General features: G+C 37.7%; 1 protein-coding gene across 10 annotated transcripts in view; it reads right to left on the minus strand.

Annotated features, from left to right (window-relative positions):
• The window catches only part of SORBS2 (sorbin and SH3 domain containing 2), a 165,999-nt gene that overhangs the window by 13,265 nt on the left and 129,135 nt on the right, over positions 1 to 23,599 (minus strand). For 7 of the 10 annotated variants that reach the window (XM_057696601.1, XM_057696600.1, XM_057696599.1 and 4 more), the window contains 7 exons: positions 21,655 to 21,842; positions 17,774 to 19,354; positions 15,365 to 15,453; positions 13,946 to 13,992; positions 9,888 to 10,002; positions 9,674 to 9,802; positions 8,333 to 8,536 (listed from right to left, as the gene is read on the minus strand). In XM_057696601.1, the coding sequence (XP_057552584.1) occupies positions 8,333 to 8,536; positions 9,674 to 9,802; positions 9,888 to 10,002; positions 13,946 to 13,992; positions 15,365 to 15,453; positions 17,774 to 19,354; positions 21,655 to 21,842 (2,353 nt within the window). The remainder of the gene's footprint in view (positions 1 to 8,332; positions 8,537 to 9,673; positions 9,803 to 9,887; positions 10,003 to 13,945; positions 13,993 to 15,364; positions 15,454 to 17,773; positions 19,355 to 21,654; positions 21,843 to 23,599) is intronic. The other 3 variants (XM_057696605.1, XM_057696606.1, XM_057696607.1) reach the window with 1 other exon arrangement.

Consider the following 23,599-nt stretch of genomic DNA (forward strand, 5'->3'; position numbering starts at 1 on the left):
AATGGAACCTCAAATGTTAGGTAGGCACATGGCCATTTTGAATAAGGTCTATTTTCCAACCTTCCTTGTATCCAGATGTGCTCATGTGATAAGTTCTGACAGATGGGATATGTGCAGTTTCTGGAAAATGTCCTTCAAGGAAGAAGGCATAATCTTCCTTCCTCACCCCCCTCCACCTGCCCCTTTTCTCCTTCCTGCTGGCTGGAATGAAGAAGGGACTGTTGGAGCTGCTGCAGCCACTTTGGACCATGCAGTAGAAGCTTTTCATTGAGCATGATGATATAACAAAATAAGATGGAATCTCCTGGGATCCCTGATGACTGTAGAGCCACATACCACCCCTGGATGCCCTACATTTATGCCTAAGAAATATATACTTCTGCCTTGTTTAAGCTATAATTATTTTGACTCTTCTGGCACTGCAGCTGCTCCAGTCTTGACTAATACAAGGGTTCTATAAACATCAAGACTCACAGAGAAAAAAAAGTAACTATTGGAATGATGTGGATAAACAACTGGAAAGATCATTTGAACATATTAGGAAGAATCAGGGATTAATTTCATGTTGGAAACTGCTCAAGGGGATCACCTTCTGATGGGACGGCTTTAGGGTGAGGAGACTTCCTTTTGGGAGCATAATAACTGAGTTTCTTGGAAGAAACCCAAGAAAGAGTCATTCTGTCTCTTCGCAAAGTGCTTCCACTGCAGCTTGAGTCCACATTGCTACAAGTCTCTTTTACAGAATATTCTTAGATGGAATTGGAAGCTCAGCTTATACCAAAGCTGAGGATTATAATAATTTTCTTTAAGAAAAACCATTATTTAAAAGATGATTAAAGACTAGAGAAAATATTTGATTCTGAGTTATATATCAAAATCATAATGTGTATGTACATTTCAGTCTTCTGTCATCTATCAAATGGTAGTAACTTTTACTTTTATGGAAGATTTTGGATTGCATATGGCAGAGTTACATTATCTCAGAAAATACTTTAAAAGAATAGAATTGCATTAAATTCACATGAGTTTAAAACAATGGTTGATGGGGGTTGATAAATATGTTGTAATGATTCCATGCATGCTATACTGTGCCTATTAAAACATTATTAAAATTTAATTTTCTCTTTTCTTTTAGTGCTAGGTTACTTTCCTTCTTTGTAATGAGCAAAATTTCTAACATTCTTGAAATAAGAGAAGTAGGAAGCGTTCTTAAAGGAGTCACATCAATTTGTTACTGTGTCAGATGTGGATTAAACTATAATAATGGGCTAAAATTTGTACTTGATTCAATTTGTATTTATATGTACAAGCATAACTTCAGTGAACTTATATTCTTTCTATGAGTAAAAAATGGATATATAAGGTTTTCAAAAAACTCAATGGGAGATGAAAATTAACATTTGCTCTCAAATATGAGATAAAGAAGAGAAAAAAATAACTTCATTTTTCTGGAGTTAGTTATTTGATGTAGTTATTAAAGTATTCTTTTAAAACATGGTTACTGTGACTATCTCCATTCTCTCATATCATTCTGCAAACAACTGAAACATGAAGAATGTATGAGATAAGCTTGATTATTGCAGGAGAATAAACCTGTTTAAATTCTGGTTTTGTCCTTGACACTACAACCGTGAGTGTTCTATCTCTCTAAACTAGAGAACTCCGATTCTCAAGGTACTTGCCCACTCACTGACTAAGCATAAAGGCAGAAGAACAAGTAGGGAAAGGCAAGGAATAAATATTTTGGCCTTAAAAAGAAAACCACAGAGAGAGAGAGAGAGGCAAATTCTTAGTCTTAGACATTATTTAAAGAATTATTATTATTTAAAAAATTTCCTAATTATTTCCAGCCAGCTAAAACCTCAAAGGGCAAAGAGCAATTAGTCTTTAAAATATACTACTTTTTTTTTCAAAGATTCCTTTTCTACGTAAGATAAAATTCACATAGATGGACTACTTTGGTGGATAGATTTGGTGATGGGGATTTGGAAGATGGCATAACTGGCATTTCTCAGGTGTTGGTGCTTCCTAATTCAAAAACATGACTCTACCAGAGCCTTCTTCTTCTTCTTTTTTTTTTTACTCATCTGCAGAGGCTCTCATTTCAAGTTGAGAAGACTGAGTGTGAGGATGAGCCATTATTTGAAGTCCTTTTGTCTAGAGGAAAAGGTTTTACGATCATTCTGAACGTAGAAGTAAAACTTTTCTGTGATGGATTGATTTCATGCTGTGGTTATCATTAAATCTCTTTCCAAGGCCAGTCATCAATATTGTTAAAAATCTTTTATCGTGGTATCCTAAGAGGGAGTTAAATGCCAGCAGAGCTGCCAGCCAGCCAGCAAGTCTCAGAGATGGATGCTTTATTAACTGCTACGAAAGAAGCCTCCTTCCCACATCCTCATTAATTTACTTCAATTTTGTGGAAGAACAAGGCTCAAGACAGTCAGTGCCAAAGATCATCCAGCCCTCAGGCTCTGCTGAACCTGCTGATTAGTTGGGAAACTTGGGAGGCAATGAGCCCACTAAGAAGTGACAGAGGATGACGGGCACCAAGCTGACACCTTTGAATGGTATGGTTCTCCTGCTGATCCTCCACTTAAAAAAAAAAAATCTAATGATAACTTTTTATTCTTATATAAAGTTTAGTTTGTTTTTCTCCTCAATCTAAGTATAGCTGCTATGCAAATATATCTTTTACACTTATGGACAGAGGCCATGCTAATGGTGTTAAAAGTTAGCAACCAGTATTGAATGACTTTTTAGGTCTTGTAAGATGGCACAGATCTAAAGACATATATCTAATTAATTCAGTTCATCAAAAGACATGCAATAAATCACACTCAAGATGCAGTTACCTTTAGTTTTGGTGAACTTATCTCCTGCTGATAAGAGTATTTAGGGAGGAGTGGAGATGAGTAGGGCTGGGTAGGCTGAGAAAGTGTGGGGACCAGGTCACAGACAGTGGCCAAGGAGGAATGGAAGGGAGGGGAGGAAAGCAGACAGCTGGGAAAGGATGTAGACGTTCGATCTCCCGAAGAAGATGAAGATGGCTTAAATATTGAGGAAAGACAAGATGCGATTATGCTTGTGTCCAGAATGAGGTTACATGCTTTTTAGAGAATACCCCCCCACCACACACCTAAATAATTTTAAAGTTACTAAATGCCCTGGGGTGTGTGACATTTATGACAAATTCTTGCTTTGAAAACACTATTTCTTCTGAATTTGATGCAAAATTCTCAGTGGGTATGTTCAGTTTCATTTTTCTGATATGAGTGACTAGAGATAAAACCCCGATAGTCTCCAATTTTCTAATATATTTGTGTGATGGGTTCTTCTAAACATGAAGGAAAAAAGTATAAAACCCTGCAATGACTCTTTGTAGCTTGCTTGTAAAGTAGATCACAATTTATAAAAAGTCAGTTTGCTGCAAAGCTAGGGAGGTTATGACCTCTGCCTGTGCGTGTTCGTGCATGGTGGGAACTGGCTGTGAAACTCGCCCCCTGAGCACCACGCTGGGGGGTGCTGCCTGCAGCCGGCAGTAGCAGTTCCTGGGAACCAAGCCACATGTCTAATCACATCTTAAAATTGATTAAATTGAAGGGAAAATTAGCTATTTAAGTAATTGACCTAGAAATATGTTTGACTTACTGCAATAAATGAATGATCTCTATTACTAAGCAGTGAGTTTATTTTATGCAGTCGCAGGCATGGCTAGGTTCTTTGTCCAGATGACATTTTCTCACCTGGTTAGGGAACAGCCAAGAATCAGGGTTGTTGTGGGTGTCTGGTGGCCTAATGGACAACCACCATCGTTTTAATCGCAAGAATAGCCCGTATAAACCAAATGCCTCTATATTTGTTATTGGTAAGATCTTAATAGGAAATTTATGGGGTTTTAAAAATGATTTTTATTTTTAAAGATTTCTAAATAGCGGAGCCATGGGGGAAAGTGATTTGCTTAGTTGCATAATAGGAATCATTAATTTTGTTCCATAATTTCAATATTTGCCAGTAATCATGTTTGCTTTTTAATTCACAGATTAAATATTTGAGACATCAGGTTTTGTTTTTGTCTTTTGAAAGAGAGAAGCTTACAAGCTAAAGATTTAGAGCCTTTCCCTCTTAGCTGATTGAAATTATTGCCTGAGGTTCTTTGTTTGTAAGGTGAATATGTAGGACCTAACTCTTAAGTAGTCACTGACTTAAAGAAATTACCTCTTCAGAAAGAGTTGAAAGGGAACTGCAGTATATTTTTTGTTTTCCTTTCTTTCTCTTTCTTTCTTCCCTTCTTTTTCAAACTGCTACTATATCAACGATGTGGTATACAGTTTTCTCACCTTGGAGGTGAACTAATGTCTCTGTGTATCTATTTCCTCATCTATATCTTTTTCCCACTGTATTGAATTTTGAAAAGTAAAGATGTAGCATTCTTAGAAAGCTGTTTGAAACTCAGTAAGAGCTCAATTATTAGCTATTATTATTAATATTAAAATTAGAAAGACTTTAAATTACAAAAATGTTTAAATATGGATTTATAGTAATAAATAAATAATGGAATAATATAACATATTTACATCATCTTATTAGAATTTGGTGTGTTTCTATCCTTCCCTCCATCCCTACCTCATATAGTGCTTGTCTTTCTTACATGGGAACTTTCTAAGACAATGTCAAAATCGATGTTTATTAATGTGATTAACTGTACTAGCTAACTATAGTAAGAGTGGTTAGTTCTTCAGGTATTAGGCAAAATTAAAGTACCTCATCACTGGTTTTTGCTGCACTGCTGTCTTCCTTAGGGGTCCTAGGATCTGTGGGGGTGGCTATGGGATATTTTAAGCAGTCAGCTTCCCTCTCCTCTTCCTCCTCTTCAATGTGCAGGCTCGGTGTCACGTCTGTGCCATCATGGCCACGCCACAAGGCATCTGGTTCTTGAGATTCTGGCCCTCTGCCGATGCCTGCCGTGACCCCCTCATAGATTTCCTCATCTTCCTCTCCAATGACAGGGAGGGTTTGGGGCAAAGGACCCACACTAGTGTGTGCAGAGGTCACAAACTTATCACCTAGGACCTCAGGTCCCTTTTCAGGACCCTTTCTCATGTTGGTCAAATTTGCAAACTTGTTTGGAGGTGTCTTTCTGGAATCCCGAAGCGGTGTTGCCTCAGGAGGCAGGGCTGCAGCAGAGGTCACCCCCGAGCGGGGGAAAGGTAGCCGAGAGGAGGGTGGTTTGGCAGGTGCAGGTGCTGGCGGCAATGGGAGGAGAACAGAGGGGTCCTCCTTAATTTCAAGGGTAATCTCCTTGGGGATATTTGGTTTGGCTTGGTCAGCTGGTAAAAGTAAAGCACCAAGCTTCTCTAATTCGTCCAAGAAGTTGTCCAGAAAAGGAGGTGGAGTTGGGGCCAAAGGCTTTACCAGGGGACACTTGGCTGTCAGGGACAGCCATCCCGGGGTGATCCCCTGGAGATCTCCTTTATCTGGGCCACGTGAAGCTTTGTGCAAGGGAGAGGGGACTGTTCCTCTGCAAGCCAACTTAGAAATGAGCAGGATATATGAAGTTAAAAAAAACACGAAAATAATAAAAATGCATTAAAACACAGACAGAGAAATGCAGAAAGGTATGATGGTGAATATAAAAAATATTTTATGCTATAGTCTAGATTTGCTGATATTTTTTTAATTTAAGTACATAAAATAATTAGCATGTTAATCAAAGATTTATCTGAACTATACTAGTATTTGGAAAAGGTCTATTAATTGTCAAATGACAAGAAAAAGCTGTCATAGAGATTATAAGGACAGATAGTAAAATCTTTAAAGATTTAATTTAATAGGCTACTTCTTTCAAAGCAAGTTTCCAGATATTGTTTTAATATAAATGACTCTGAAATGATGTTAATGTAGAAGGAAAACCAATAATTAAACCTTTTTTATTCCCAGAATTTGTTTAGTGTTCTTTCTTTCTGTGCCAAATCTTTTGAACTTTCATCATCTTCTCACTTGTATTTGCGAGGTGATTATAACATATGGCATAAAATATTTTTACATCATTATACGTTAACACATTTCTAAGTGAGTAAGTTCTGAGAAATATTTTTTAAGAACAGAAACCCATGATCAAAGTGAGACTGAACTTAGATAACTACTACTTCAAAGTTTTAAAAAATCCAGAGTAAATGCGGACATAGAAAGGGAGCATTTGATGTGAACAGGAGTAAACTGCTAGGACCTCCATTCTCTTTTTCGAAAGTTGACATTTTATGTAATTTAGTGGAGGTCTAATTTATGAAGCTTAATCTCCTGAAGTAAAAAAATACTTCTGTATATCTTAATAGTATCACTATATTTTGGATATATTTAACAAAACAGAATTTTTATGTAAATTCCTTAAAAGTTGTTCTGGAAGTGCTGCCTAGAAACATTCTAATACATTTATGTATTGTTTTCAGATTAGGAAGAATGCTACATGCTACACATATGTAGGCCTTGAGAGAGGCTGGTGGAAGACATTTTACTTTGGTTCTTTCCAGGTAGATAATTTGGGTTTGGAAAGAAATAATCTTCAAGAAAGACTGCACTTTCTGGTTGGTTGTGTAGGATGACACGTCCCTGGTGCACTCAGCACGCTTGGTCCTCGGGCCTCAGTATGGATCAGGGCACAGCGCATCCTCCCCTTAACTTCTGACTTCTGTCCTATTATAGGAATGGGGCTTTAATAGAATTTGCTTAGATTTTTTAAAAAAGGAAATATGATGTCATGTCACCGTGGGGTGGGATAAATGAGATGAAGCACCACAAAACCCTTGTGAGCTTCCTTACAGAAGATTCAAGACTGAAGGCGACTTAGCACCTTCAGAGCTAGGGATATTATGTGAAGGAGTGAGGAAGATCTTTAAATTCCGTTATCGTCACGGCTACCACTATCCCACTACCATCTGCTGCTGCTACTCCTTTAGCGCCATTACTGCCACAGTCACAAGTATACGTGTTGCCGGGTTCAAAGTGCTTAGCCTTAGCATGGGCTTGCTTCTATTGAAAGTTAAATTTAGTACTCCGAGATACCTTTATCACAGAAATACACCTATAATACAAACACTGTATAATTATCTTGTCTTCCAAAAGCATTAGAATTGGATTCTACTATAGTTAAAGCAGAAATATCAGAAATAACATCAACTTACATTTGAATCTCTCCTAATATATAGTATGTCAAGAAATGTGATTTGAGTATGTCCAAGAGTGATTCATAAATCACAATGAATTCCCTCCTCTGTTTACAAATATCAGTCAGAAAATAGGATATGTAATGTTTAGTGTATTTTGGGTGTCATGGTTTAGAAGTACATTACAGTTCTTTTTCTGAAAATGATTCAGTTTGAAACTACTGAGAAGTTTCCTTCATTTAGCCAATGACATCATAGTATACATTACCAGTTGGTGAAACTATTAAGTATTTTTTTTTTAATTTATGGATATAAGCTTTTCAATGTATTTTTTCCCATCGGTGAGAATAAAACACTAATTAGTTAATAGTGAAATCTGTACATTTCTCTATTTATAAAACGGATAATCTGGTATTCTAAGAAGAAACTTAGGAAACTCAAAATACATTTAAATCATATTCACAACAAAGATTACAATATGATCTAAAATATTACATTGCCAATATTGATTAGGACATCATGGAAGAATTTCCTAAATTTTAAGTAAGTCCTTTGTAGATACATACTTATTCTTTCTCATAAACTTTTATTTGAAAGTACAGTCGCTTTGAAATTTATCTGGTCGTTCTTTTAAGGTGACTGAATGGTGGATAAGATCATATGGATGAAAATTCTTTTCTTTTTATCAGTAGGAACTATTGAAGGAAGGATGCTGCTCTCTAAATGCTGAGCTCTGCTAGTGAAGTAAATATATTAAAGAAGATTCTGGAAAACTCTATAACCAATCAAACAAAATTGGAAAGCGCCAAACTGCTGCATTATGCAGTGATAAAGGACTGAGAGTAACTGCTCAGCAGCAACCCAGTCTTCAGAGACAAGTAGAATAAATAAAATGCCCAGGCTTAGCCCTTTAAAAGAAAATGCTTCTCTTAAGATAGTAGATTGTTTTATGTGCTTTCCCTTTATGTAGCTTAAACCTTTATGCCAGCACCCATAAGAAAAATGAAATTTTATTGACTTGACCTGGTACTCACACTTAGAAACATAGCATGTTAATCTTTTGCTTTGCTGTAGATATCATGCTACCATCTAATGCCCTAAAATCATATACCGATTATCTTACTCTGAGCTCCCAAATATCATACTAACATGCTAGAATGTCTCCTTACCTTATTTGAACTTAAGCTGTGGATTCTATCACTAGAATAGCTGTGGGGTATCGGAGGGTCAGGGTAATCCTCAGCACCTTTGGTTGTATTCTTCTTGACGACGTCTACGTAGGAAACAGGGAAGATGCCTTGTCTGTTGGTTCCTGGAATTTTACCTTCATACCAGTTTTGATCAACTCTTTTAAGAAGAATAATTCTATCTCCCTGTAATGAATATTAGGAAAATGCATTAGAAATAGAGATGTGATAACATAAAAAGTATAATTGATAATGTTTTCTAATAAACAGTAGTTTTCCATCTGGGAAAACCTTATACTTCCAGTGTTTGGTTTTGTTTTCTTTATGAGAATGCAACTAAAGCCTCAGAGCTTACTCTTAAATTATAGTTTATCAACATATATACAATTTAATCATCCAATCACGGCATTAGAATCTTTCCTAAGGATATTTGGGCTTATACATGTTCATACTGGTACTGTGGGAAATGACATGTGTAAGTTATTTCAAAAAGCACAACAGTTTAACCTGCAATGTGTCGATGGCAGTACTATCATCTGATCACTGACAGATTCAAGGGAATGACCTTCAGAAAGTGCACTCCAGCTTGCTGTGATGTGTATCTGAAATGGGTTACAAAAATCAGCCTCTGGAAGGGATGAAGTTGGATAGCACAACCTTTTTCTTCTTTATATACATGTGCTGAGTAGTAACAAAGAGTGAGGCTAACGGGGGGGGGGGGGGGCAAAGCTAGCATCCTAGGTGATGCATAGCTGTGGCCAGGGCTGACATCCGCCCGGTCTGCATCAAGATGGTGTAACACCAGCATCCATTCTGATTGGTGGGGGGCCATGCCATGGAGGTCAATAATATTTTTTATAAAACCCCTGGCTTTTGCAATGATAGAACTTTCTATAGTCACTATTCCTGCTACCTGCAGCATCAAGCCAATACCACAAAACCCAGTTTAAATCTTGAACTTGATATAATTTTTCAATAATAAGAGAGTAGAAGAACACTATTTTGAACTGTACTGAAGTGCTATCTTCTTTCGATGTTTCCACATGTACAGCTCCTGATATTTAGCTGGAGGCACCCCATGGAGATGATTTAGAGACTCCCAGGCTACACCACAGAGGCAAAGTCTCTCTGAGAAGCTTTGCATCCCCCAGGGACCTCATCCGGAAGGACACAGGAGCGGTAGGTCACTGTGACTCGGGGCAGCCTGATGGGGTCCTTTGCAGAAAACGAGGAAGACACAAAAACATCCAAGGAAGAAGATGACCTATCTTAGTTTTGAAAATATACAGCCTTTCACACGCACCAGTGGAGAAAGCAGGTTACCTTTCTTAGCGATAGCTCCACATTTGTGTCAGCACTGAAATTATATTTGGCTACAGCTTCTCCGATTTCTCCAGGCTGGGCTGGGGGAGGTGGTCTTGCAGGCTGTGCTTTTTCAGGAGGTGTGAGTTTCTGTGAAGGAGAACAGTTATTTATTCTTGACCTATAGTGACTCTGGAAACAACCACCACGTAAGAGGGAAGGGGAAGGGACTTACCTCTACGTATGAGATCGGGAAAATGCCCACTCGCCCGTGGTGCTCTCCTTCATACCAATTTTGATCAATTTTCCTGAGGATGTAGACAGTATCTCCTTTCTTAAATGACAGCTCCCTGGAAGAGATACGTTTAAATGTTTTTTCTTGATGTATAGCAATTTTTCTTAAGATCAACATTCTTACTAGATCTGTATGTGGCTGGGAAATGTACTTCCAATATTGAAAAAAATCTGTTGAGTCCAGTTAGATGAGGATTTTCCTTGAAAATTTTTAGATTTTATTTGAAATATTATAACTTTAGAAATGATTTTAAAAAAGAACAAATATAAACATCATGTCTGATTTAAATCACAGGCAGATTAATATGAAATTTAAAGGCAGGGACAGACTATCTAGTCATTGGTTTATGGCAGAGGAGTCCTGAAGCTTGCTTGCCCTGATGCTGGATTCATTCTGCACTCATTTTTATTTGTCCTGAAGCTGGTTAGCTAGTTACAGACTTCTCTCGCTCTCTCTTTCTGTCTCCTTTTGATATGCTAGGGCTTACAATGAGGAAACCAGTATCATTTAGCCTCAGCACAGGAGTGCCAATATGAGAAAAGATTTTATTTGTGGATCCTTGAAGCTGGTTGACAGGCACTGAAGTAGAATATCTTGATAATGAATTTTATTTTGTGAAACAGAAAAGATTTTATACTTTGATTTTTCAGTGAGGCACAAAGATAAACGTTTTTTAAATTGAAGTATAATTGACATGTAATATTATACTAGTTTCAGGTGTACAGCATAATGATTTAATATTTGTATATATTGTGAAATCACCACCACAAGTCAACACTCGTCACCACAGGTGTTACAATTTTTTTTCTTGTGATGAGAACCTTTAAGATTCACTCTCTTAGCAACTTTCAAATATGCAATACAGTGTTATTAACTATAGTCACAAAGATAAACATGTTTCAGGTGCAAAGACATGTACAGATTGCTTGTAACCTCCTTTATATCTTTTGTTTTTTAAATATAAAAATATTTTCAAGAAACTATGCTTTTCCATTTTGGCTGTTTCTAAGGAGACAGTAGGTGAATTTGGGTATTTAATTTTAAGTTATAAAGACGTTACTCATCATGAATAATGCATGCCTAAATTCTCACCCTCACTGCTTCAGTTTTTCATGGCTTCATCCCCCAGATAACTGTGTCTGTGTTATTTTGTCTCCACAGTTATGTCTCCTTGGAGGGTACTATGTCAGATCTTTTGCCAAGAGCCTCACTTTCCCACACATCTGTCTTCCCACCCCCAAATCTTCTGTGTTGTTTAGTTCAGAATCTTGCATTGGATCATTTATGTGTGCAGAATATATAATGGAGAGAGGTTTATATCAGACGTAGACTATTTCGCATTCATTAAAAGAATTAATTGAAAAAAGTTGCATAGTAAATAGAGTTATTACACATTTAAAAGGGCTAAAATCTTCACGTTGAAAGTGTGTTAAATGTTCAGTAACCCTAAAAGCAAAGAAGAGTCACAGAGCCTTACATTCAAAGAAAGCACCTCCCTCTTTCATGCAAGTGCCTAATAAAGAAAATAAAAATCAAAATGTTTAATTTTACAATCTAACAGTTTTATTTATACCAGGTATGTTTCGTTTCTGGAAATGAGACTAGGAAGCTTAGCTTTAAAAAAAAGTAAGAGACAACTTATTATTTTTCTTTTAACTATGGAAAGACATCTTTTCTATGTGTAAAGACTTGTATTTAAATTTTTGAAGTCACCTAGAAAAAAGCATAGTAGTCTCACGCTCCAGTTTTCAAAATTATGTTCCTCTCATCTCAGAGCTAGAATTTCGGAGTCCCGTTTTGATCAGTGTGCTCCATCCCCAACCCCTCCCACTCTTGAATAGTGGCCGTTGACAACCTTCAGGAATAGCATTTTATCTCTTTTTCCTGTTTAACAATTGAGACATTACGTTTGGTGAGTGAGTTAGGTGTGTTTTTTAAAGTTAGATGTTCTTGTATTAGGTAAAGAAAAATAGCCTTTAAAACAAATAATTATTTGAAACAGAGATATCTGTCTCTTGTTTGTAAGATATTAGGTACAAAAAGAACTTGCATCTCTTGCAGGACATTTTGTCCTGCCCCAAATGTCTGTAAGACATTTGGCCCCTGCCAAAAGGTCCTTGATATTTGGTCCTGTTCAAAACCTTTTGGCACGGACTAGATATGCTCATGGACATTTTGGATAGGACCAAATGACTGCGAACGCTCACATCTAGCTAATGAATGAAATGAGTTAAAAATGTGGCTAGTCCTTCCTGAAACTTTCAGTGCTGTCTGGGTGTGTGAGCCTGTTTTTAAACTGCATGAGTCATCCACAGCCTTGATTTTTCGGGCAGGTATGTAACTACATTGGGGGTGATGGACATCTGGTCTTTAATCTCCCGAGAACAGAACAAGAGGAATGTGATTAAGCTGCAATCAGATAAATTTATTGCTGGTATGGAGGAAACATGTTTTTTTCTTACTAAAATTATGGGATGGCTTCCATGGGTGATTATTCAATCCACTTCTCTAGAGGTTTATAATACAATTAGATTTCATTGGTTGAGGAAGACCTTTGTGAAAGTGGGGGTGGGGCAAACATCCCATCAGAACAGCTGTGTCATTTACACTCCCATGGGCAGCATGTGGGAGAGTGGGTTTCCCTGAACCTTTGCCAACTTCAGACATTCACAGCGAGGATGTAAACTTGGAAGAGGGTGAGGGGCTTGAAGGGCTTGGAACTTGGAACAAATGAAATCCAGCGATACGATCAATATCACGAATGCCTTTCCTCTGCACTGTACCTCATCTTTCTTTCAATGCTTGTTTCTGATTAAGGTTTCTCAAAAGCTTGTGAGTCCTGGGCAAATTTTATACGCCCTGTTAGTCCTCAGGGCTTCATACATCTAAGGACACTTTTGATTGATTGCCACAAAGAAGAAATGAAATTTACATGTTTTATATCATTATTTTATAAAACTGACATGCCTTGTAAAAATTATCACACCGTATCTAAAGAACAGTGGCTAGGACCAGAGTGTAGTAGAAACAGAGCAGGTGTTACCTATCTCATCAAAAAAAGTTGTAAGTTTTCCTTTAGGACTTTTTTTAACCCCAGATTTAAGCCATGTTCGACATCTTCACTTTTAAACAGCGTTTTCTTAGTTAGTTCATTCCCAAATTCTGAGTAATTTTGTTTTTTATATGTCTTCTGGCAGAGATAGATTCTTTAACTATAAATTCATATAATATGCATTTTTATGAATAAATGCTTTGGTTATTATATATATTCAGTCTAAATAGCGCAGTATAATTTAATGCCAGTATCTTGAATTCTAATGGAGACCAAAGTTTCTTAAGTAAGGTCTGTGTCATGGGTCATGACAGAGCTGGAAAACTCACTCCTGTTTAAGCCTCCTCATGTGCTGAGTACTAGCTTTCCTCAACCACACGCCTATCTGGTGAACAAGACCCTTAAAAAAAGGTAAAAAATTGCAATACAGGAGTATGAAAACACCAACATCAAAAGACCACCGGAGAGAGCTGTGCTCAGAGTCTCTAAGCTCTGCGTTTGGGAAATGGAGATTTTACTACAGGAGTCTTCGTACACAGTTCTAGTCTTTAACCACAACTATCCTAAATATAGTTGGATAAGTAAATGTTATAAAATTCTCCAGTTAGCATCACTCCCCAACACTTTATTTTTACTTCATTCTTGACATGAAAATTCTAGAAACAAAGATCCTTAATTTCCTTTTGTTTTTCCTATCGTTTTGAACTCATTGTGCTCTAACATGTTTGGTGTAATTTAAAACAATGTTTCTCAACCAAACTCAAAATGAAAATAAAATTACCCACGTACCAATTAATTCAGAAGGAACCATTTAATTAGAGTAGATCACTGAATTGGGAATTAGGTCTTATTTGTAACACATCCCAGTGCAATATTTGTCTTGTAAGGTATTATTAATGTATTTCAAGTCAACTTAAATCATATGATGAATACTTCTCTTACTTACTTGGATGTCTGAGCCTTAAAATCGTAAACAGCTTTTGCAGGCAATTTCTGAAAAGGAAGGAAACGGTTAGCACTAACTTAAAATTTGGATTTCCTTTCAAAAAGCAGTTTCACATGAATTAAAGAGAAATGAAACCTCAAGGAATGATTAAACATATACAATTTAAATCATTTATGCAATTTATAAATAAATCAATTATTCATTTAGACATTTAAACTATAACAGGAATATAACAGATGACTTATTCACCATAACTATTGAATATCATATTTCATCTTAGGAACTAAGGTAAATGAATGCCATAAAAGGCGAATAAAATGCCTGCAGAGGATTCGGTCCTAAGTATAATTTTGGCTTTTCCTGGGGTAATTATGGAGGGTCAACTGCTCTATGCCCTAAGTATTGACATAACTTCTGAATCATAATAAAAGGACTGGAAAAAGTCACGAATGACGTCATTACCCCTTTTACTAGACACTTATTAACATAGTAGCAAAGAAATATTAGCCCAGGTATCACTGGGTGGCTAGTTAGTGGCCAAAAGTATGGGCTCGGTCATTTTGTATTCCCTGGAGAGTTCAGGAATTCTTCAGCACACAGTAAACCAACTGCTCATCTTTGAGTCATGATACGATGTGACATGTGCCCACACTCAAGCTTTGGGGCCCGCAGATCTGCCTGGGGCACCTGTAGCTACTTACCTGAGCTCTTCCTCTCGGATTCCAATAATCCCCTCACCTCCCTCTCTTTCCCTGTGACTCTGGTGAACTTTGGGCAACCTGGATCATTCCTGACTTCATTAGGGGTCCACAGGCACTGGACTATGTCAGACACCTGTAGAGAACTTCCTGGAGTGGCTGCCAGTCCAAGTTCAGCCTTCAGTGTCTATCAAACCTTCATGACTCCAAGATAGTAGAAGCCAGAGCTCCAGCCCTGGCTCAGGACCATGGACAAGAGCCAGTAGGTTGGTGGTTCCCAGGGGCAGCGTTTCTTTTTCAGGGATCCTCCCCAACAAAAGCAGGCTAGCAAAAATTATTTCTATAGAATTTGTATTGATTTGCAGCACAGCTGACCTAGGGCTGTCCCCTATATCGCTACGTCAGACATTCGTACGGGGGAAAACTTCTTCCTCCAAGGGGCAGCCCAGCTCAAGACTCTTTAATTTATGGGTGTCAGGTCAAGACCCAGAGAGTCACTGTCAAAACTGGACTACAGCTGGCGGAGACCTGCCGCTAGGATGAGAATGCAGCTGGCTTCAAGTCCTTCGCTTGGGCTCCAGGGAAGACTATTTCTAGTTTCTCTGTCGTCACTTTTATGTTTTTAATCTGGGTTCTTTACTGGCTTTGGACAGAACTTCGGCTGGCAAGTGCTTTATCAAGTATGTTGTTAAAGAGACTCAAATGCTATTAAACAGACTACCTCTCTCTCTGGAGTTCCTCTTCTTTCCCTTGGTACGCTTCTCCCCAAGTCAGTCAGTGTGGACGAGTAACTTCTAGGGGACTCATGGTCTATTGGAAAGGACAGGGCCAGAATGAGTATCCACTTAATCAAAAACAGACTTGTTTAGCCATTTTCCCTGGTGGGAACTATTTTTCCCTTCAAATTTGGAGAGGCACCGCAATGGAAAACATGAGTCTAAAACTCTTGGGTAATTATAAAGTTGTGATATAAGACACAAAAACAGAGCATTTTAAGAGGAAAAATATCCAAGATTGCAGAAGTATTATAATCATAAATATAAATATAATTGTTACATTGCTGATATAATTATACTGCAGCACCTCGTATAGACAATTCACAGTTACAAGGATTTTTCATCTCAAAGGTTTAATACTTTCTATTTCTATTCTTTTTGCCACCAGTTTATAATTACTATGATAGAGCCTGGAGAAGACAGAGAAGGTAGCAACAATTTATCAAAACAGAAACGTGCTGTGGAACAATTTAAGCATGTAGTAATGAAAAAGAGAGAAAAATAATGCTTGATGATGACAGAACTATGTCATGGCCATTCTCTTCTCTCTCTCTCTCTCTGTTTTTAATTGCTTACTGAGTCTGAAGATGGCATCTTCAAGCTTGAGACTTAAAAGGCTGTTACCTATTGCCTTTCTTTGTGCTCCACTACTTTATTAGAAAGTGAATATCTATTCTGATAAACAAAGGGATAAAAATTTTCTAAACAGAACGTGTTGTATTGGTTGCCAAATTACTTATGAACTATTGCATTGTCTTTGCAATGATATACACGATTAATTACATTATAAAATAATGATTACAAGCATCTATTAATGGTATCTTGTGCATTATATGTGGAAATGTAACTGATATTGAATAACTGGAAAAGGTAGCTAATTAGTAAAACATTAGGTTATGACATGTCTCAATCAGTGAAAATTTCCAATTGTTGGCATTGATTAAAAAAATTTGAATTTACTGTTTTGGAAGCACGTTGTATAGTATAAATGAAAGCAAAGATAAATACTAATAAGATAAGCAAATTTGTGCAGTGGTAACCAATAATTGGGCCATCTATATTACATTAATATGAAATCTGAATTGTCTCTTTTTTGCCTATAGAGATTATATTCTATACCACAAATTCCGAATTACATGGGTTTAAATCTTGTTTCTGCTACCTACTCTCTGTGTGACTTTGGTCAGATTTCATGTCCTCTTTGGGTATTAATTTCCTCAACTCTGAAGCAGTGCTTACAATAATATCTATCACCTAGGTTTAGGCCTTGTTAAGTAGATAATGTAGGTAGAGCACTTTGCAGAGTCTGGTGCACTGAAAACTCTCTTGACAATCCACGTTTCAGCCTGGAATATTCATGTCAGCTTCTTAACATTTACAAAGTACACAGATGCACTTTAAGCATTAATGAGAAGAAATGGATAAAAATACCAAAACTTCCTGTGTTTTTCCATAATGTAAACCTGAAAAAGTGTCCTCTGTATTTGGACTGCTCTTTGTCCTTGTGTTCCACTTTAAGGAATAATCCATCTATGAAAATGAAGCTGAGAATCACTTTTATCCTAAATAGTCTAACTCAAGTGTCAGTATAGGATTGCTTTAGCAGAAATAGAAAATATATTAATTAAATAATAGAAAGGAAGAGAAAATGAATACAATGAATGATGAAAATGAGACTTTTATATATACAGCTTAAAGGTATATTCACAAAAATTTTATCCCAATTGTATCTTTTAAATGGAGAAAGTTATTAAACAAGTCCTATTCTCTTTTAATCATCTATCAATTACTATATTACATATTTTGGGTTTTGCTTCCTGAGTGTTTTGATTTAGTATCTTCTATATAGACTGTCAGCAAATTATTTATTGAGTGAATGACTATAAAGTTAATATAAGAATCAGGGAAAAGACTGTTAAACTTTTGGTTTTGATTCATTTTACAACAAAAAAAGAGCTAATGCAAAGTTGTCAATTTCTTAAGGTTACTGATACTCAATTATGATTTCTGCCTTGAAATTCTTTTAAACTGGTAAAATGTTTAATTGGTTGTTCTATGTAACAGTTGTTTCAACCCTAACATCAAGCCACAAGATGGTTTTCCCTTTCGATTTTGAATGAGTAAATTTTTGTGAATTGATGAACACTTTAAGCCACACATCAAGTCCAAATATCCCACGAGCAAATGAGAACCATTCAGGAAGACATGTTTGCACAACAAGCATTTGCTTTACAACACATAATGAATCCAAGTGGCCTCACAGCTCAAGAATGATGAGATGTAAGAATGGACAATGAAAGAGTTGGAGGGTGGGTATCTGGACCACAAGGGAAAAGAAAGAAAAGTTGATCCACCTTGGAGGCTCAGTGCACTGTCAGGGTCTTGGTGGTGGTAGTTGTTGTTGGTGTCGTCTGGGAAGGAGGCACTGTGAGGCATTCTCCCGCATTCGTTCTGGTACAATGGACAGTGGATAGCACCTTCTTGAGGCAGTGGGTGGAAAGGCTGGTGCGTGGGGCTCCTTTTCAGAGCTTTGAGGGATGAATTCCTTTCAGGAATATCTGGCATCAGTTCACTGATGAGACGGTGCAATATACTGTTGTCTGGCAAACTTCCCCTTCTCTTTTCAGCCTTAATTTGGTCACAGATGTCTTTAAGGGCAGAGTCCAGAGCCTCAAATACAGACGTTTTACATTTTGCCTTTTCCGTCTGTTTTTTGGGAGTCGAATTTTTTTTCCTCCGGAAAGGCACGGGACTGACTAGAAATGCCAGTTTAGAAAGGCCAGGGTCCATTTCTTGTCTTCTGGGCTCTTCAGGATTTTCGTGTTTAGCTCTTTCATGTTTTAACATCGTGGTAAATCGAGTATAGGAGGCAGGGCATCTGCCTTTGCAGGAGCTGATGAGGTGCCGGTGATGGTGGTGGTGATGGTGGTGGTGATGGTGGCTGGACCCGTAAAAACTTTCAGAGGATGTGAAAGAAAAGTGATCGAAATCACTCTCACTGCAAAAGGACGATCCTTCTACATGAATATAATCACTGTGATCAGACACAACTCCATCCTGGTCACTGTCAGAAAACTCCATATGAGTTCTCGGTCGCTCATCACTGGTGACTTCAATGTGGATTGGCACCAGGGCCTTAGACGTGTAGCTTCGTTGTACCTGAGAAGCGTGTCGACTTTGATTTTCTTCCTCCAGCAAAGACTCAATAGAAAATCGCCTTTGGGGACATAAACCATTTTGTGGTGGTTCTAGGGTTACAGGAGATAACATTTCATCTCCTAAATTTGGCATGGATTTTGACTTCTGAATCAACTTTTCAAATTCAGAAATGCGGGTGGGTACCATGTCCCTGGGCACCTCCTCCGTGGAGGACTGGCTCCACCCATGGAACAGGCCCTTGTGCTGCTGCTCCTTTTCGTACTGCATTATTCTCGACTTTACAGAGCAGATCACCTCCGAGTTCATCAGATCCTTGCGGTTGATACGGTGCATCTTCTTGTACATTTTTAGGAACCCTGGGGCGTCATGGGCTGACCGGTATCGGAGCCTCGATCTGCTATTACTGTGGCCCTCCTGGATGTAGGGGGAAGCCCATGTGACAGGGCAGCTCTCCTTGGAGTCCTCTTCACATAACAGAGAACCCATACTTTCCGACTTGGCTTTCGGGTCAGGAAAGCTATCACAGTCATCATTTAAAAGGTCATCACAACTACGGGATTTGATTTTGGGGGAAACCATTTCTTCAGTGCTGCTCCAGATCTCTGCATTTTGCCGGGCCATTTGCCAGCCATTTTTGAAAGTAATGGCCCTCTGTGAGTCATGTGGGACATCCAAATGCTGTCTGTAAGTGTTACAGTAATCTAACTCATGAGAGGGGTTGCCGTTGAGCCCTGAGTAACTGCAAAGGGATGGACATATTTTGCTATCATCCCCACCTTTTATAGTCCAGGGCAGCGTGGTGGAAGAGAGATGTTGGAGAAGTTAAAAGGCTCATAAAGAGGAGAGCATGTCAGTTAGCATCAGACAGCACAGTAAAGAGAAAGCAGTTAGAGGGGTTTAATCTAGACACTGATTGTTACACGTGTAGCTTCAACTTTAGAGAAAAAAGCCTAATTCTAACACAAGGTAATGCTTTGGCAATAAATGTAGGTTTGCAGATAATCGTTAACAAAACCATGTATAAAAAGTAACTGGCGTCATTAATACACCTATTTCTATTGCATACTTCATCCATCTTTCTGCAAATACGGTATGTCAAAAATTCAATAGTACCTTGTAAGCTAATAGCATGACCTGGTAGTGATTTAAAGGTTTTGTAATTAATACCCAAAATGTTATAGATTTAATCATCTTAATAGGGTCAGGATTTGAGTCATTTGATTTATAATAATACAGAGGTAAAGAGTGACTTATAAATTTACATTTAATTAATACTCCCATAACCGTATCAAATAATGTTTCATGGGCATTAGATAGAAAAAAGTATAAGACAAAATATTTCCCTAAATTGCAAAAGCAAATTCAATTGCTGTGAACTATTGCTGCTAATATTTTTCCAAGAAAAAAACCCAACTAGCACCTTTTTAAACAAACGAGTTTGCCTCTTTAATTTCTCTACCTGCAACCTCTTATTAGGCAGGGTCCCATAAGGATAACTGGACATAATGTAAACCTTTCATCAGAGGTAAATGCACTTGCTTTTTCCCAGGAAGTGTCTTTGTAGAGCTAACTCTGACGTCAATTTAGAATATCTACAGAAATAGTTTTTTCTTTTGTGTTGCTGAGTTAATAAATGAGAGGCCAAGTTACATCTAATGGGACATTTTCTTCTTAGAAATAAGCCTAGTGGAGGCAAATACCTGTGTTGGCAGCTCCTGCCTTCCCCAAATTCTTCAAACGTAGATAAGCACATTAAGTAGCTATGTAGTATTTGGGAAAGGACGTTGATAACACCCCGTAGGATAAAAACAAATATCTAAATTAATCAGAATCCTTTTAACGTTTGGGTGGTATCTAAGCGTCATGAGTCAATGGCATGTCATGACCTATTTGTTTCCTTAGGCTATTTGTTTGTATAAATGAGTAGAATCTGATAAGGGTACTTCTGTTAATTTGAGGAATGGTATATTGAAAGGGACTCCCTCCCTCTGAATCTTCCAGCAAGTATTCACAGCTCTACTAGGCCACGGACAAGAACTGGTACCTCCTGCCTATCCAGAGCCCAGTCAGCAAAACCAAAAATCTTTTGTACACAAACCAGCTAACTCTTAGCTTTAATTTTATGTGGCAACACTTTCAGTGCCTACATTTGATACGTGTAGCTGAATCTCTGCTACTTTATGGAAATTTCAGTTACAGCTCACTTTCTTTACACACTTCAAATTTCTTCTCTTTTCTGTTTCAATCCCAGAGGATTGGAGGAGACCGTGGGTCCCCAAATCCTAGGTACCTATGGATGCTGGTTCAATCCTAGGTCTCTGCCTTAGGAATATTCCTATTATAGCTGCGGTAATGTAGAGACTTGAGGGAGTGACTGCCCCCTTTCAACACAACTCACTGTATTTCCAGAGAGGAGACAGGCCATACAGAAAAATGGCTTGGTGATATCTAAACTTCACAATTCTGGCCTGAAACCAGTTAGTTCTTACGAGTGGACTGTTGTGACTTGAACACTAAGTTACATGCAAAACATGGATATTCTACTGTATGTATGAATATTGACCAAAATATAAAGCAAGTGACTAAAGAAACAACTTTCATAGGTTAGATAGACTTTTGTCTAGAATTAGATAATAAAAAAAACCCCTCAAAACCAATTTTTGCTTTACACAACAATGCTCTCTGTTGCTACTTCTAATTTCTATTCTCTAAATTTGATTAATTTTGCTAGTTGTAGTAACATTAGAAAATGTTGACAACATGCAAATATTTGTAAATATAACATTTTAACAGCCTGACAATACATTATTTGATACTTTAAGTTTGTTCCAGAAAACAGAAATGATATATTTGGAGAAAAGAAAGCATTCACAGATGATAGAGTCCTTTAAGCCACTCACATGGTTGACCAGCCTGATTTAGTCTGTGTATAAAGAAAGCTATTGTTCTGAAACTATATTTTATCTAAGACACCATTTAAATGCTAACGATCTCTGGGTAGTTATTACTGGACCAGCTCTCCCAAGGCTAAAACTTAAACTGGTAAAAAGTTTACACATCATTTATCGCTGCTCACCTTTTACTCTTGATGGAGAAGAAGGAGAAGAACTAATGAAGGACTTTGTCAGAATGGTGCTTGATCCTGGGTGGTCTGCTCGACCTGGGCTAGTTTGGCTTGCCGTCGGATCCCCCAAGCCCCTCGGCTGCCCCACCGCAGGCTCGCTCTTCCTCCTTTTCCTAAAGTCACTGGCCATGCTTGCAGAACTGAAAGAAGGAATCAGCTTCAGTTTGGTTGGTGTTGCGGGGGGTTCACTGTGAATCAGAAAGACTAGTGGAAGGCACTGGTGGCCGTGGTATGACTCTTATCCCCCATCCCCCAAACTGCATTTTTAGGAATTCACTCCTTGATATTAAAAACTATTTCTTTATAATCACCTCTTTGAAAATTAATAGACTCATCTGCAAAGAGTGATAGTATCACTTCTTCCTTTCCAGTCTGGATTTCTTTTATTTCTTTTTCTTGTTTGATTGCTGTGGCTAGAACTTCCTAGACTTTATTTTTCAGAGCAGTTTTATGTTTACAGAAAAATTGATTGGAAAGTACAGAGAGATCTCATATACTCCCTTTCCTGTGCACATGTTTTCTCCTGTTATTGACGTCTTCTACATTGTGGTACATTTCTTACAGTTAAATTTATCATATCGATACATTATTGTTAAATGTAATTAAAGTCCACAGCTTACACTAGGGTTCATGTTTTCTGCTGGACATCCTATGAGTGTGAAAAATGTATAGTGATGTGTCCCTCACTACTGTACCATACAGAGTAGTGTCATTGCCATAAAAGTCCCCTGTGCTCTATCTCTTCATCCCTCCTTCCCTGTGAACACCTGGTGACCACTGATCTTTTTACTGTCTCTAGTTTTACATTTCCCAGAATGTCATATAGTTGGAATCAACAGTATGTGCCCTTTTTAGATTGGCTTCTTTCATTTAGCAATGTGCTCCTAAGGTTCCTCCCTGTCCTTTTGTTGCTGGATAGCTCATTTCTTTTTACTATTGAGTAATATTCCATTATATATGGATGCACCACAGTTTATTTATCCATTCACCTATTGGAGAACACCTTGGTTTGCTTCCAAGTTTTGGCAGTTATGAATAAAGCTACTATAAACATTCATGTACAGGTTTTTGTATGAACATAAGTTATAATCACCTTTTAAAATAAAAATTCTCCTATTAGTGTAATAATTTGTTACTGACAATTCAGTGTTATGATTTGTACCATACATCTTTTCTCTATATAGAAGCATTGCAACAGCATGAATATATCTAGAGGAGGGATGCCAGAATGGAGGAAAGGATTGGAAGAAAGGAGGAAATCTGGTAAGACCAATTTCTCTTACCTGAAGCTTTCCCTGTGGCTTTTCCTAATAATCTTAGGTTTAAAAACCCTACACTGCAACTCCAACATTTTTCGGTTTAAATAATGAATGACCAATAATCTGGTCATGAAATAAACTATTAGAGTCCTTTTACCCAGTTGTATTAAAAGGTGTCGGCAGTCTGTAAGGGCAGGGACTTTTTATCATGGTTCTGGAGCTGAGTATAGTTATCGTTTAAGACAAACGTTAGGGAACAAATACATACATCACACAGCATGCTGTCTGTCAAGTCATTAGGTAAAATTCCACCCCCAGCAGCAGCAGCAGCAGCAGCACACCAGCTCCAGTGAACCAGCAGGATGCTATTTGCTTTACTGCCGTGATTGTCTTGTACGGCACACACAGCAACCGCTGCGATCTGTGCTGTTGTCGCTGCTTTACAAAGGAATAAATGCAAACTGCAGGCTTTGCAGGTGTAGAGGTGGAGCCAGACCTCAGAATTTGTCTGCATTCTTCTAAAGAGGACCTCCATCTTCACCTAGACCTGTTTTTTGTTTTTGTTTTTTTTTTGGTCATTGTTGTTTTGTTTTTTATTGGGGTATAGTTGTTTTATAATGTTGTGTTATTGTTACTGT

This window comes from Hippopotamus amphibius, chromosome 10, assembly GCF_030028045.1.
Source record: "Hippopotamus amphibius kiboko isolate mHipAmp2 chromosome 10, mHipAmp2.hap2, whole genome shotgun sequence".
Classification (NCBI taxonomy): domain Eukaryota; kingdom Metazoa; phylum Chordata; class Mammalia; order Artiodactyla; family Hippopotamidae; genus Hippopotamus; species Hippopotamus amphibius.